This window comes from Syngnathoides biaculeatus, chromosome 13 (assembly GCF_019802595.1).
Source record: "Syngnathoides biaculeatus isolate LvHL_M chromosome 13, ASM1980259v1, whole genome shotgun sequence".
In the NCBI taxonomy this organism is placed as follows: domain Eukaryota; kingdom Metazoa; phylum Chordata; class Actinopteri; order Syngnathiformes; family Syngnathidae; genus Syngnathoides; species Syngnathoides biaculeatus.
This window is the reverse complement of record NC_084652.1, coordinates 21,362,318-21,377,416: the sequence shown is the minus strand read 5'-3', so window position 1 is coordinate 21,377,416 and position 15,099 is coordinate 21,362,318. Positions and strand designations below refer to the sequence as shown.

The 15,099-nt window shown below is 42.1% G+C and overlaps 1 protein-coding gene across 2 annotated transcripts in view; it reads right to left on the bottom strand.

The window, feature by feature from the left end:
* LOC133511458 (solute carrier family 12 member 7-like) overlaps positions 1-15,099 on the bottom strand; it is a 76,357-nt gene that overhangs the window by 6,917 nt on the left and 54,341 nt on the right. For both annotated transcript variants that reach the window (XM_061840394.1, XM_061840395.1), the window contains 15 exons: positions 13,623-13,753; positions 13,402-13,538; positions 13,217-13,321; positions 11,016-11,227; positions 10,761-10,928; positions 10,587-10,685; positions 9,728-9,785; positions 9,408-9,582; positions 9,124-9,242; positions 6,829-6,927; positions 6,582-6,701; positions 6,177-6,281; positions 2,411-2,579; positions 653-848; positions 410-579 (listed from right to left, as the gene is read on the bottom strand). In XM_061840394.1, coding sequence (XP_061696378.1) covers positions 410-579; positions 653-848; positions 2,411-2,579; positions 6,177-6,281; positions 6,582-6,701; positions 6,829-6,927; positions 9,124-9,242; positions 9,408-9,582; positions 9,728-9,785; positions 10,587-10,685; positions 10,761-10,928; positions 11,016-11,227; positions 13,217-13,321; positions 13,402-13,538; positions 13,623-13,753 — 2,063 coding nt within the window. The remainder of the gene's footprint in view (positions 1-409; positions 580-652; positions 849-2,410; positions 2,580-6,176; positions 6,282-6,581; positions 6,702-6,828; positions 6,928-9,123; positions 9,243-9,407; positions 9,583-9,727; positions 9,786-10,586; positions 10,686-10,760; positions 10,929-11,015; positions 11,228-13,216; positions 13,322-13,401; positions 13,539-13,622; positions 13,754-15,099) is intronic.

Genomic DNA, 15,099 nt, shown 5'->3' with positions numbered 1-15,099 from the left:
CAAAGGGCCCCCCACCCCACTGCCACCGCCTCCACCTCCCCCAGAGAACGTCAAGCACACGTCATGAGGAAGGTTGGGCGAGGGTGCCAAGAGAGGGGACAGGAAGGGGTAGCCAAAAGTGGGGGTGGTGGGTGGGTCATTAACCCCCAGTCCTCAGTAGACTGAAAACGGTAGTGGGGGGTGGGGGGTAGGGGGTAGTACTATACTACAACTGTACTATTGTACTTCTCTACTATTATTCCAGAAAAATTGGTTTGTGGTTGCTATAGTTGAAATGAATAAACCATATATCCATCAATTTTTTCTCAGCTTATTCCCCACAAGTGTCATGACCATCTCTTTTTAGCTTTCAAAAGAAGTCTAAAGACACAAAAAAGAGAAACTTAAAATACGAATAAATTATGCAAACCTTGTGTTGACTGATTAAAAATGGCAGCAGCATCAGCAATCCGCCATCATGGACAATCCACCACACATCGATGGTGCCTTCCTTTAGCCGCTCCTGATTTCTTGGAAAGTGGTCGATGTTCTTAGCAACCAGCAGAGCCTGGTGGGCCTCTGTTGTCTCCCTCACGGTCTCTGAAGGTAAAGAGAGATATTTGAGTTTAAAAGAATGAGCAGATATTTTACCATATGATCCTGTTAAATGTACCTATAAAATTCCTCCTTGGGGAGGGTTCTCTGGCCTGTTTCCAGCCTGCTGGCCAAGCTATCAAGACTGCATTGTGCTTCATCCCTCCCAGTCCTGCTGACTGGATGAGTAGAGAGAAACCATCTCGCAGGTTGGAGGACACGACTACATGAGAGAAACCTTTGGTCCGTTCTGCGGCCATCGCTGCTTTCAAGTTCTGTAGGTCCCATGTTATCCAAAGGGAGATGTGGCAAAGAAAAAATTGGAATGTCAATCAATTACATTTTTTAAAATCAAGATCGATCGATCGATCCAATTTCCACAGTTAATTTATGAGTAATCTGAGAGGAGCTGCACATAATGTATTTGTTCTAAATGTATGACAAAATGATATTTTCAAATTTTTAATAGTCTTGTCATGAGTGGACAAATATGGCTACCAACATGCAAACATATTTATTCTTGCAAGATTTCAAATTGAAACCCACAAAGAAACAACGGTACCATACTTTTACTGTAATGTGTTACTGTTCCAAATAATATTAATGCATTTTAATCACAACTTTCTTTTGATCATTTGTATTGGTGTGTTTCCTACATGCATGCACTACACTGTAATTACTCAATTAGTTTATTTAGTATTAATAAATTTCATATTTATGAAAGAGACTTTATGTAATTTTGATTGCCCTACTAAAATCAGTACTAATGTCATGTCACTTGAACATTCAAGGCCACTAAAATATAAGGGCTCACAATGCTGCTCTCCTTTTTCAAAACATCCCACGGTGTTTCTTGTTCCTCCAGTGCTCGTTCTAAACCCATAGAAATTGTTTTATGAGGAGGAAGAATTACTTTGTTCATTTTAATCTGTTGTACCTTGTGGCAATGGTACTGGGTTCAAAACAATGGAATATTCAAACAATTGTAAATTTTAAACTTGTACATTATTCATATGTCTGGACGATGCCCTCAAATCATCTATCTATCTATCTATCTATCTATCTATCTATCTATCTATCTATCTATCTATCTATCTATCTATCTATCTATCTATCTATCTATCTATCTATCTATCTATCTATCTATATCTATCTATCTATCTATCTATCTATCTATCTATCTATCTATCTATCTATCTATCTATCTATCAATTTTCTTAGCCGCTTATCCTCACAGCTGTCACGGGAGTGCTGGGGCCTATCCTAGCTGTCAACAGGCAGGAGGCGGGGTACACCCTGAAATGGTTGCCAGCCAATTAGGGCACATAGAGACAAACAGCCACACTAACAATCACAGTTAGGGAAAATTTAGAGTGTCCAATTAATGTTGCATGTTTTTAGGATGGAGGAGGAAACCAGAATGCCCGGAAAAAACTCACGCAGGCACGGGGAGAACATGCAAACTCCACCCAGGGAGGGCTGGGATTGAACCCCGGTCCTTAGAACTGTGAGACCAACGCTTTCCAGCTCTTCCACCATGCCCCCCCCCAAAAAAAACAGGTTAAATATGATAACACACAAGGCCTCTAGATTTGCTCAAATTCACTTTTGAGATAGATGGCAGCAGGTAGACGCCAACAGTAGACAGACTGAATATGAGTCAGAATGACGGGTACAAGTGAACCAGAACCATCTTTTATGTTTTGTCTACATGGGCTCATTGATTTAAGATGTGTATCACTGCACATCTGTGAATTAAGTAACAATGTCTACCATTTTCTGTACTGTAGCCTTTCAAAAGGACTTTTAAGTGAGGTGAAAGCTGAAATAGCCAAACCTGCTCTCCGATCTTGGCATCAGCCCCTTGTGTCATGTAGGTTCCCTCCAGTACAGAACAGACGATGGTCAGCCCCTTTCCTGCTTTTAGCTGTGTAGTGAAGGACAGTAGTCGTGGATGTTTCACCGCCAGCTCGGAGTCCAGCTTACATAATACTAATAACTGGGGTCTGAGGGCATGAAAAAACCCGAGTGAGTTTGAGTTTATACACAACAAATTAATGCTACCATTTTCTGCATATTTTAATAGTACACTGTGGACAGTGTTTGTCAGAGCACAGATGATGGTTTTGTGTACAGTATAGTGTTTCATTCTTTACATAAGGCTACTACGAAAAAATTTCTTCAATGACCATCAAAATGTGTATGCAGTATTCATGTTTGTTTGTCCATATATTTTATGCAGGCTACTTCTAGGTTCATGGAGCACAATGAGCAAACGAGTGGGTGTAGGTGGCCAGGCGGGTTGGTAAAGGTGGTGTGATGTGCCTAGTGTGGTTGTTGTAGAGTAGTGCTCATCACTGCTCACTTCCAACTAACACCGCTGGCTAGCATTTATGTGAAAAGGGGAGCCGAGTGAGTAAGTTTTCCTCTGCCAGTAAATAACCTCTCCACCACAAGACCTATGCTTCAGTGGCTCCACCGCACTGTCACCTGGGAAACTGAGTACCTCGCGGATTCATTCAGAACTGGGAGGGACTTGGATGAGGTTTGGCCCCAAACGTGTTGCATGCGGGGTCTACCGGCATGTAGATACGCCCTGGTGCCTCACGATCCAAACACCCAGCTATGGCCAAATAGCGCTATTGCCTGCAGGAATCTCAGGAGAGAGGAAGGTTAAGGGAGTAAACCCTGACAGAAAATCCAGAGTCAGAGTCCTTAAGACTGTTCGACGCTGTACGCAGCTTGTTCCAGCAACTCCTGCAACGTTGCAGGAACCATGTATACTGGGATCTGCCTTTCCAATCGATCAGTTTGGCGACCTGGAGAGGGGAGACCTATTGAGTGGGTAACAATCTGTTCTTCATACACTTTTACCAAGACAATTGCACACTGGAGAGGACACTCCAGCTTCATTGTATAGCATTGACCAAACATTGGAAGAAGCAGTCTACCGGTTATAAGTTCTCTTCTCGATTGGCGTAGTTTTGAATGCCAGGGACTGCTTCTGACGATAGGAGAGGCCATCACGCATCATTGGGTAGCTACCGCCTGCCTCAAGCTTGACAGCCCCCAGTCAGTAAAGTGCTGCCTTGCCACGTCCGTTAATCTCACTGGGTGCATGGAGTTTAGGGAAAGAAGTTTGCGGCCCTGAAACTGGGAACATGAAACATTCGAACAATGACAGCAGCTTTCTCAGACAATCTCCAATAAATTAGTGACACCCGCAAAACAGCTGTCTTTGACTGGGAGCTAAGCAGACTGCAGATGGACATTGTTGCGCTCCAAGAAACCAGACTCCCTGGCAAGTCACCAGTCCTGACCAGTCCTAATCAGGGAACATGGTGTTGGCTTTACTGTGATCAAACAGCCTGCTGGGATCCATCGTCCTACTGACAAAGGGAACAAAGAGAATCCTGTTCCTACAGGTCCATAAAGCAGCCGGACTAATACCTGTAACGAGTGCTTATGTCCTAACCCTCACTTCCTTCACAGATGGAAGAGACAAATGCTATGACAACCTCAGCTTTGCCATCAGAAACGTTCCCGACATACACTCACTCACTATTCATCCTTGGAGATTTCAACACCGGAGTGGGCGGCAACCTAATGACTTGGCCCTCCTGTCTTGGTCACTTTGGTGTTGGACGCATGAATGAAAACGGACAGCGACTGCTCCAACTCTGCTTCCTTCATGACCTCTGCATCATGAACACCTTTTTCAACACCAAGCTGCAAAACCGAGTGTCCTGGATACACCCCAGTTCCAAGCACTGGCACCAACTTGATCTGGTTCTCATCAGCTGTCACAGCTTACTATGTGTCAAGTTCTCCCGCAGCTACCATGGCGCTGATTGCGATACGGCACACTAGCGGGTGTGTAGCAAGGTGAAATTCCAGACCAGAATTTTGTCACTTAAAGAAAGCTGGCAGACACCCCATAAATACCAGCAATCCTGGCGAAGGTCCTGAAGTGATGAAAAAATGTTCTGGCTGAAGAGCTCTACCATACCCTCTGCTGGTGCTGGAGGAACGGTGAAGTACCACAAGACACGAAGGATGCCAACATCGTCACCTTATACATGAACAAAGGTGACAGGTATGACTGTAATAACTACCGGGGCATCTCTCTCTTGAGCATTGTTGGGAAGCTGTTAAAGTTGCACTGAAGTGACTCCAGGTGCTTGCAGAGAGAATTTACTCCGAATTCAGTGTGGCTTCCATGCCAACAAGACCATCATTGACATGGTCTTATCCCTCAGACAGGTGCAGGAGAAATGCAGAAAGTAAAGACTGCTGTTCTTTGTAGCCTTCATAGATCTGACGAAAGCCTTCGATACAGTGATCAGGGATGGCCTCTTCAAGATCCTGCCAAAAATAGGGCACCTGCCCAGGCTGCTGAACATCATCACATCCTTCCACAACAGCATTACCGGCACCATCCTCTTCGATGGCTCAATCTCAGAGAGTTTCAAGATCAAGAGTGGTGGGAAACAGGGCTGTGTCTCCTTTTCCTGGACAACGCAGAAATCACGACCCATACAGCAGAGGAGCTTCAATTGCTCATGGACTGCCTCAGCCAGACATGCGAGACCTTTGCGTTGATAAACAGCCATAAGAAAACACAAGTAATGGGGCAGGATACAGGCTCGCCACCCAACATCAGACTCTCTGACTAAGCACTGGAAGTTGTTCACGACTTTGAGTACCTGGGGTCTACCATCGATGACGCTCTCTCTTTAGACACAGAGCTACACAGATGCATTGACAATGCCACTACTACACTGGGTACACACAACAAGAGAGTTTGGACAAACGTCAAGTTGAATAGCACACGAAAGTCCAAGTGTGTATGGCCAGTGTTGTAACCAATCTCCTCTATGGAAGTGAGGCATGGCCAATGAGAGCCAAACAGGAGCACAAGCTTAGTGCCTTCCACATGCGCTGTCTACGCCAGATCCTGGTTCTCAACTGGGAGGATAAGGTGACAAACACCAACATTATGGACAGACCCCTGGTTCCCAGCATGTGTTTGCTTAAGCACAGGCCTCTGCGCTGGCTTGGCCATGTAATGCGCATGGAGGATGGAAGGATTCCAAATGGAGAACTGAGGACAACAACAAGGAACCTGTCCCATAGGCAGACCCAAACTCCGTTTTAAGAGTGTCTACAAGAGGGACATGAAAGCCCTTCAGATTAATGTGGACACCCAGGAGGCTACTGACTCTGACGGAGTGGTATGGAGATGAGCAGTGAAAGAAGTGCTGTAAAACTTTGAGGGGATCCTTGCTCGACTGGAAAAAGATAAGGAAGAAAGGCTTCAACCCAGGCAGACAGTAGAGCAACTCCACTCATCTGTCCTGGGTCTGGGAGAAAATGTCATTCTTGTAGCGGCCTGACCAGCCACACCAGACGATGTCTTCAACTCTAGCGTGCAAACCCAATGTCTCCCGAGACACAGATACCACAGACGAGGTGGCCAGTTGCATTTATGTATGTACAGTATATGATGGTTTCTACAACGATGATGAGAGTTGATAAAATGGGCTAAGTGTCTAGTACTGACGGTCCAAATGCATGGTTAGCACTGAGTAGCAAAAACTTACCTCCAGTTTTTGGTGTGTGGTGGTGCTTCTTCAAGACGGATTAAAGCGTAACGTGCTGCATTTAAAGACAGACCGCGGAGACCATCTCCCCACTCCTTCTCTGCCCTGTGCACAAATTGTTCAATTTCGAGACTTTGTTTCCTACTGACTCAAGATGTTGGTTCCTCCACTGTGGGAAAATGTAGTTTTCGGGTGAGTTGAAGTCTTTAAATACAGTTACATCATTTTTCTTGTATTGTATACCAATTTATTTATAATCTATTTTGGTGGCCTTTAAAATGTTGCATAAATGCCTGTTGCTTCAAAGAAATAGCTTCATATTTGTATGGCAGGAGGTTCACTTGTGACAAAAAAATGCACTAACTTTAAAACAAGGGTCAATTCGACCAAAGCTCTTGAACTCACCCTCTGTATTCAATGTACTTGTAGATACAGCCAGCTATCACCATGGCAACCAGGGCATAGTACCAGGAGGAGATAAACATGAGAGACAAACACAGACTCATCCCTAAGAAAGACAGAGTCCTAGGAGGCAAAAGAAAAACCAAAGCTAATTATGCATTTTAAAAAACATATTCAAAGATTGTAAAGCTATATTCTTACGTTTTGGGAATCGTAAGGATGCACATGAGAAGCAAAAAAATCTCCTCACCAGTGATAGAATTTAAAGCGAGGTCTCCAATTGGGAGTTCGAAGCAAAGTCTGGACAGCACAGGCCAGATTTACAAACAGGTAGCACATGAGAAAAAACCTGTGAATATGGAGTGACACATTAGCAATGGCTCACTGACATTTATTGTTTTGTTTGAGCTACAGTATGTACCCATACCAAATATACAATACAGTTTGTTCAATCCAGTACAGTTCAGTCTAAATGTCTTTCTCATGAGTTTGCCCCAAACCACCCCGAGAGATTTACCATAAAACTATCAACATGCACTCGAAGGATAAATGCTCTGCCTTAATTTAAAGGAACTTCATTTAACCAATTTCTTCACATTTAAAACAATGTCTTCGTAACACATGATATATAACACAAAAAAATACACATTATTATTGCCTTCAGTCTTGATTCGATTTGAATTGTGCAATAACGCACAGTACGACAAGTGGTTAACGGCAGAATGCTTTGGTTTGGTTGGTGAAATGTTTTTTATTTTTTGTAAGTCAATAAGGACAGCACGGTGCTGCCGGCTAAAAACATGAAACATTAATTGGACACGCTAAATTGCCTTTGGTGTGATTGCGACTGTTGTCTGTCTCCATGTGCCCTGCGATTGGCTGGCAATCAGTTAAGGGTGTACCCTGCCTCCTGCTTGATGACAGCTGGGATTGGCTCCAACACTTCTGTAAGCAGCTCAGAAAATGGATGGATGGAAAAAGTCAATAATACTGTAGAGCAGGGGTGCCCAGACTTTTTTATCCCAAGATCTACTTTTCAAGCAGCCAGCCTCTCGCGAGCTACCGTGGGGGCGTGGGGTGGGGATGATGCTCCCAACCCGTTTTAAGGTTAATGTTACGTTGCCTCCTATATTTAAAATACAGCATAGCTTTTTGTGCACTGTATTGTCTGTGCTTTCATCCAGGATCAGGCTGTGCCAAGGTGGACTTTTAAAATTACACACCATCTCATCTATGCACCTTCTAATTTGGCTTCAGACCAGACCTTTCCCATGCGGAAAAGAGAAAATCTCATCCAGTTTAACCACTTTTTCTTCGATTATTCACATACTCCGACAGTCATTGCATCTTAAAAGAACAGCATTTCATTTTTAACTCTCTCCATTAATATTGAAAGTAAACATAAGCAGTATGTCTAGCTCGTCTTTGCTCTACGTTGCCCAGACTGTGGACGGTGTCATTATAAAGCACATTGATGGGCTGCGTAAGTACTGTAACATTTGTAATTAAGTGTGTACGTCTTTAAGAGCGCAGGGGAGGGTGGGGTGGGGGGCGAGTGTAATGTAAACTAGGAAAAGTTCCATGTGCTGCCTAAAAGAAACTAGTTGCTTCTTCTTTTCATTTATTACAGTACTTATGTGAATTGTGCCATTGGATGGAACGAGTCATCCCTCACTCATTGAATCACATTACAAAATGCCACAAACTGAATAGCTGGATAGTTTTTTTTTGGCGCGCAGTGCAGAATATTTGTGAATAGACTGCATCAGTGGTGCACAATTGCGCACACGCGCAGTTTAGAGGGAACATTGGCTGACGTTTTTTTTTTTTTTTTTTTGGCACACCGTCCTGCGATCCACCAAGACTGCCTTGCCATTGACGCACTGAGCACCCCTGCTGTAGAGGATACACGCATAGAATCAAAATAAAGGTCTATTTATATCACAATAATGGAAAGAGAAAATTATGGAGAAGGAATATATATGATCCAAAGGATAATAGATCATGTGTCATGTTATTCAACCGGGTCACTGGTGTTTAGAGATGACAGTTGACAGAAGACTGAAACGTGTTAAGCTGGTCTCATTAAAGGTAATACTACACAGTATGCTTCACAGACATACTGTATTATTGAAGACTATGCTCTGCAATTACTGATGATTGATGTGAAAGCAGTAAGATCCCAGAACAAGCAGAAAGGGAGAAAAGAAGTAGAATCCATGCATTCATTTTTTATACTGTACGACTTGACTGAAGGTGAAAGGCAGACTACACCCTGCAAGAGTCGGCAGTCAATCAAGTGAACAACTGTCAGTGGCCTGTCTGTAAATCTTAAATTAAGATGTTTGCAGAACCTCTCAAATTGAAGCTATAAGTTTCAACTTGAATCACTTCTTTGATCAATTAACTGTAATAAGGCTTGATTTTGATTGACACTATCTGAGGTATTTATTTAGCACTTTAGCATGATTATGTTGATAAATATTTGATACAGTTCATGTATTTGGAATTTATTCGATGATACAAGTGGTCATACAGTACTTACATGGAGAGAATGGGAGCTACGGCATCCAAAGAAGCAATGAGTATTCCTATTTCACAGATACCAACTGTCAGCAAAAGAGCCCAGGTGGGCTCGCCATTGGCTTTGCCATGGCCAAAAATCTAACAAAGACAAGCAAAGGAGAGAGAATGTTCATTAGATACACATCTCCATAAAAGAAGAATCACTCAGATGAATCAAATCACATACTGAGTTTTTTTTCAAAACTCACAAAAGTGTGCATTACAGGGAGCTGTTTCAATTTTGTGTTCTGCATATGCACTGACCTGAAGGAATGGAATGATCCCATCACGAGCGATGGCCTGTAGTAGCCGGGGGGCGCCAGTCAGGCTTTGAAGCCCGGCCCCACAACAGGAAAAGAACGATCCAATCACAATAACCCAAGGTGATGGCCAGGCCAGAATACCAATTACTGGGTTTTTCATGACGGAGTCCCCAAATCTGGAAAAACCACAACTAAGGTTATGCTTAATTTGTTCACAAAGCACAAATATTAATCCAGATCATTTACAATCTATGTACTTATAGTTTCAAACATACATTTTCTCTGCCCGACTGTTGAAAAAAATCATAAGGAATCACTTACTTGTCTCGTAGCACCACTCCCTCTATACATGCTCCAAACAATAGCACACAGGAGATGTCTGATATTGCAATTAAGATGAAATTCCTTGCAATACTATGTATAGTACATATAATGTTGATCCTGTTCAGAAGGACACAACTGTGACATAAAAATATGAAATGAAAAATGGAAAACTCATGTTAGTCTTTTGGTCTCTTGCCTTACCAACCTGGGGAGAACATGGAAACTCCACACAGGCGGGCCCAGGATTGAACCCGGGACCTCAGAACTATGAGGCCAACGCTTTCCAGCTAAGCGACCGTGCTGCTGCTCTCTCTCTCTCTCCTCTCTCTCTCTCTCTCTCTCTCTTCTCTCTCTCTCTCTCTCTCTCTCTCTCTCTCTCTCTCTCTCTCTCTCTCTCTCTCTCTATCTAGCTTTCTTCTTTTTTTCCTTTCGGCTTGTCCCGTTAGGGGTCGCCACAGCGTGTCATCACAGATAACGCACATTTGTTTGGCACAGTTTTACACCGGATGCCCTTCCTGATGCAACCCCTCTGTATTTTAGCCGGGGAGAGAAGCTTATAGCACCCGGTATTCCCAGGTGGTCTCCCGAGATCTGACGAGATCGGCCGTTCTCAGGGTAGCATGGCCGTAAGCCTCTCTCACTCTCTAAATATCTAAAAAAATAGATCTCTCTCTCTCTCTCTCTCTCTCTCTCTAAAAAAAATATATATATATATATATATATATATATATATATATATATATAATATTGATTGATTATAATGACACACTAAGAAAATAGCTACTTCAATCAATGTCTAGAGTTGAAATGATGACTTTTCCCGTGTTAAATTGAGTGACAAGTCCATGGAAGATACAGAAGAAAGATGTGGTGAGAATAGCCATTATAGTTCCAATTGGGATTGACCTCTGGGCATCTCTTAGATCGCCAGACCTGTTTGAGCCAGCCATGATACCTGTACTTAACAAAACCAAAATACCAAGGTTCAGTTATAAAATCAAAGGTACATATTCTATGTAAAGGGTTTCACCTGTAACTGAGGGGAAATATATTCCCACCAGCAGCGTGAAATAGGTGGCGATGTCATTGAAGACGTACGGTTTATAAATATCACCGGATGTATCTTGAGCTGGTACTGAATCCTGATTTTTCTTTTCTATTATTGTATGAGCTGGACCATAGTCACCCCATAAATTGTCTGATTCACAATAAGACAAGAACATAACAATTGACCATTAGTGGAAATCCATTGTGAATTTACCATTTTAAATTCCATAATTCTCACCTTTCAGAACTCCACTGAGGAGCCCCGGGATGGCCGGTATCTCTGTCACATTATTTAGATTGAAATAGTCATCACAGGTGGCGTTGAGATGTTCACTGGTACAGAAAAGTTTCCATAGATCCGTGGTCAAAGTTTGGTTATTGACTGTCTCAGTCTTTGCGCAGACTTGAAACTTGTCATTCTTCAGAGAACGGTTGCCCAGAAGACACACACTATTAAAACACCACCTACTAGTTAGACATTGGACATTGACACTGAGAGGTAGATTCACACAATAAACAACATACATGAGTTCTGCTAATCATAGCGGTTTTTATCATACTATTCAAAAGTTTAATTTGTTCCAAAAATGTAGATGCACATTAATAATCTGACATAAAAAATTGAATAATTCAACCATGGTTATTTCTTGATGCTGACTTGCACATTCTGGCAAAACTACACTGGCAGTTTTTAATTAGAGAAAGCATTATTTTTATTATTTCAATTTAATCAGCCTAAGCAACTATTTGATTTTCTGTGATTGAATAAATGATATATAGTATGTTTAATTCGCAGCTGAGTGTGAAGCGGCTGGGTTGAGAATCAGCAACTCCAAATCTGAGACCGTGGTCCTCAGTCGGAAAAGGGTGGCATGCCCTCTCCGGGTCGGGGATGAGATCCTGCCCCAAGTGGAGCAGTTCATTATCTTGGGATTTTGTTCAATGCGGGAAGAGTGGAGCAGGAGATCGACAGTGCAGTGTTTACAGTGATGCAGACTTTGATGCATACTTTGCATGTAGGTGTGATTTTGAGTGTAACTTTTGTCTGTGATTTGCTGACGACCAGTTCAGGCTTTGCCCCATTTCCTGCCTGATGACATCTGGGATTGCCTCCAGCCCTCCTGGGACCCTCATTTGGATAAGCAGCTCAGAAAATGGATGGATGTGTTGTGTTTGTGTTGTGCATGCCTTGGCTACCGGGAGGCAGTATAGTACCGTCATAAGGATAAATTGTATATTGACCATGTCTCAGCTCCCCCGGTAAGATGCGGTTATATTAAGGCTATTGCACAATGAGTGATGCAAACCAGACTGAGCATTCACTCATAGTGTGCAGTGTTCCACAGCTATTTTCACGAGAGGTTTATTAGTTGGCAACTGGTTTTGCCACAATTAAATTTTTTTTAGATTGCAGCAATCAAAATGCACATAAGATAAAATATGCAAAAATACATTTGCGGGTTTTAAGACAGCGGGAAAAAGAATGTCTGCCCCGCTGCGCCCATATAATCCTAACACAGCACATACTGTATCAAATATTGAGCGACAATGCTTAACTATATTTATATTTTCTTATCTTCCTATGGAATAAAATGTGCACCAGCAGTCCTCGACCCCACTGGTTGCATTGTAGCAAATGGGAGTGAGTGAGACGCTTTTAAAATATCCACACTCTTGCTTTAATGCTCACCCACATCTTCTTTCTTTAGCAGCATTTTGTTAAAAATATTATTAATCTCATTTCTTTTCTGTTGAACAAATGTGATAAAGTGCACTATAATGTATGTGCACCATCAAAAGCATATACAGGCTCGCTGTTCAGGGAATCATAAATCCAATTGCTCAATGGGCGAGGGGTGAATTGGCAACTATAATTTTTTTGCAATAGTCTGGTCCAATTAGGTTGGACCACAATGTGCAGTGTGCAATTTAGTTGTTCTTTGCAGAGTATAAAAAATACGTCTGTGAGTATCATTATTTTATCTGTCTAGATGTGTTGCGGCGCCGTTATTGTTCAAATATGCAAATTATACAGTGATGCTGATTCTATCTGCTAGCATGTCAGTGGTATTTCCCATGTATAGGCTTGCAAACTAAGTTTGTATTAAAGTTGTGGAGGTGTTTTAAATGTCCAATTCTTTGTTTTGTGTTGAGTTCCACATTAAACTTCAACTAGGTGCACTTAAAAACAGCTTTAAGCCTCTTTTTGAAGATTTGTTCACTATCTCCCAAGCTAGTGCATGTTGTGAAGTGAGTGGAGTTTACTGCAAATGTATCCCAATTATTTTCTTGCAGGTCAAAGGAAAAAAAAAATCTGCCTTGACAGCTGGCATCTGAAGAAACCCGTCAGCCATGTTACATGTATGTTAAGGCAACACTGTATAAGAAACTGTGTTGATGAATATGGAACGAGGCAAGATTATTTGGGAGATTACTCACGTAAATTCTGGTGGTTCAATGACCGTCTTGATGACTCCTGCATAGGTGGCCATGATGGAAAGCATGACACAGGCCAGAAACACTAAGGCCAGCTTGTTCACATATCTGCTCATAAGGGGGCAAAATACATGATTGGAATATGTTGATGTGTGTTAGTGTATGCACGTGTTACTGTGGATACATACTTTACCCCAACAAAGACAATAAGTGCCATCAGAAGCAGGCAACATGTTCCGTAGACACGCATATTGTTGAGGGCGGCCGTTCCTTCACCTTCTATACTTTTAGCCTCAAACACAGTTGCTGTTGGGACTATGTATGTCTGCCAATGGAGAGAAAGCAGGAGGAGAGCGTTTGAGTTAAACAGTCCAAATCTTGTTTGTCAACTGTCACTGTGGCCACATACCAGCAGGATCTCAATGGTGCCCAGTATATACAAGGATCCAGCAAAGGTGGTTCCCAGGTAGAAACAGAGACCAACTGCTCCACCAAACTCTGGTCCGAGTGATCTGGAGATCATGTAGTAGGAACCGCCCGCTTTAGAGAAACAGTAAATAAATTCTTATTGTAGATGAATTATTGTATAAGAGATGCTATTAAGTACTTCACGCTTATGGGAAGGACTTGAGTGTTAGTACATACAACATTTCCTCAAACAGATGTTGAGGGTGTTTTTTGAAATCTAAATTGGCCCTAGGTGTGATTGTGAGTGCGACTGTTGTCTGTCTCCTTTTCTTTCATTTGCGATACAGTTCGTGTGTTATGGCACATGCAGCTGTTTGAGTTCCCAAAGAAGTTACCAAAAATGTTAAATGGACTCTTAGGACACTATTTTTGTTGGATATGGGGTGAACCTCAAAAACTGGCTTATCTTGGTTTTGATGCAAGAACAAGGCTTGCTGCATGTGTTTGCCAATTTGGCAAAATGATCTGAGACAATCTGGGCGTAGAGGCACAATGAGGATCTGTCCTCTGACATGCACCAGGTGCATGTCACAATTTGGTGGTTAAATGTGTGTCCTAATGTATACCTGCTCAGACCATATCGAAGTCTGGTCTAAATCAGACACCACCTCTCACATGAAGATAGCTGGGAAGACTCCAGCACACCCGCGACCCTTGTGAAGATAAGTGGTACAGAAAATGGATGGATGTATGGATTATTTTCCAGGTAGTTTTTAACAGACCAGATCATTTGGTTTTTGTTCATTCTGTCTTTAATCCTCGTGACAACACCAAGAACAAAAAGCAAGTTGAATAAATCAGATTAATCAGATCTCAAATGGCAGAAATAAAACTCACTCCTCTTTTTTCAGACAAAGAAATTCCATTACTGATAGGGTACCCGCTCAAGTTGTCTGTTGCCACACGGACTAAGAACAGTAGCAATGCTCCAATCACGCACAGATTGCTGTATCCTCTTCTGCATGGAGACATTTCTGTGCTCGACTACTACACCAGATTTGAAGGGAATGAGAGGAGCTGATTTAATTGCCGGTGAATTAAGTAGGCTGCGTTCATCCCTACAATGACACAGACCATCCTTTTTTTTTTTTTTTTTACATATGCCAGGTTGCACGCATCTGTAAAATTATGCCTGTAGTGATTTCTTTGCCGGATTTCTACCAGTCACAAAACAGAGCCCTTAGAGTTAAGAAAAAAATAAAATAAAAAAACAAAGTTTATATTTAGCAGAGAGTCAGTTATTAGATGTTTTAAGTTGAAACTTGACATATATAAGGCTGAGCGTTCATAGGAAAGGATGCTTCGATTTGAGGAAATGTGTTAAAAAAAACCCACTTCTGTTATCTACTTTACTATATTATCAGCATACATTTAGATCAAGACAGTATGTATTGTCATTTAGTTGATATTATATAAGG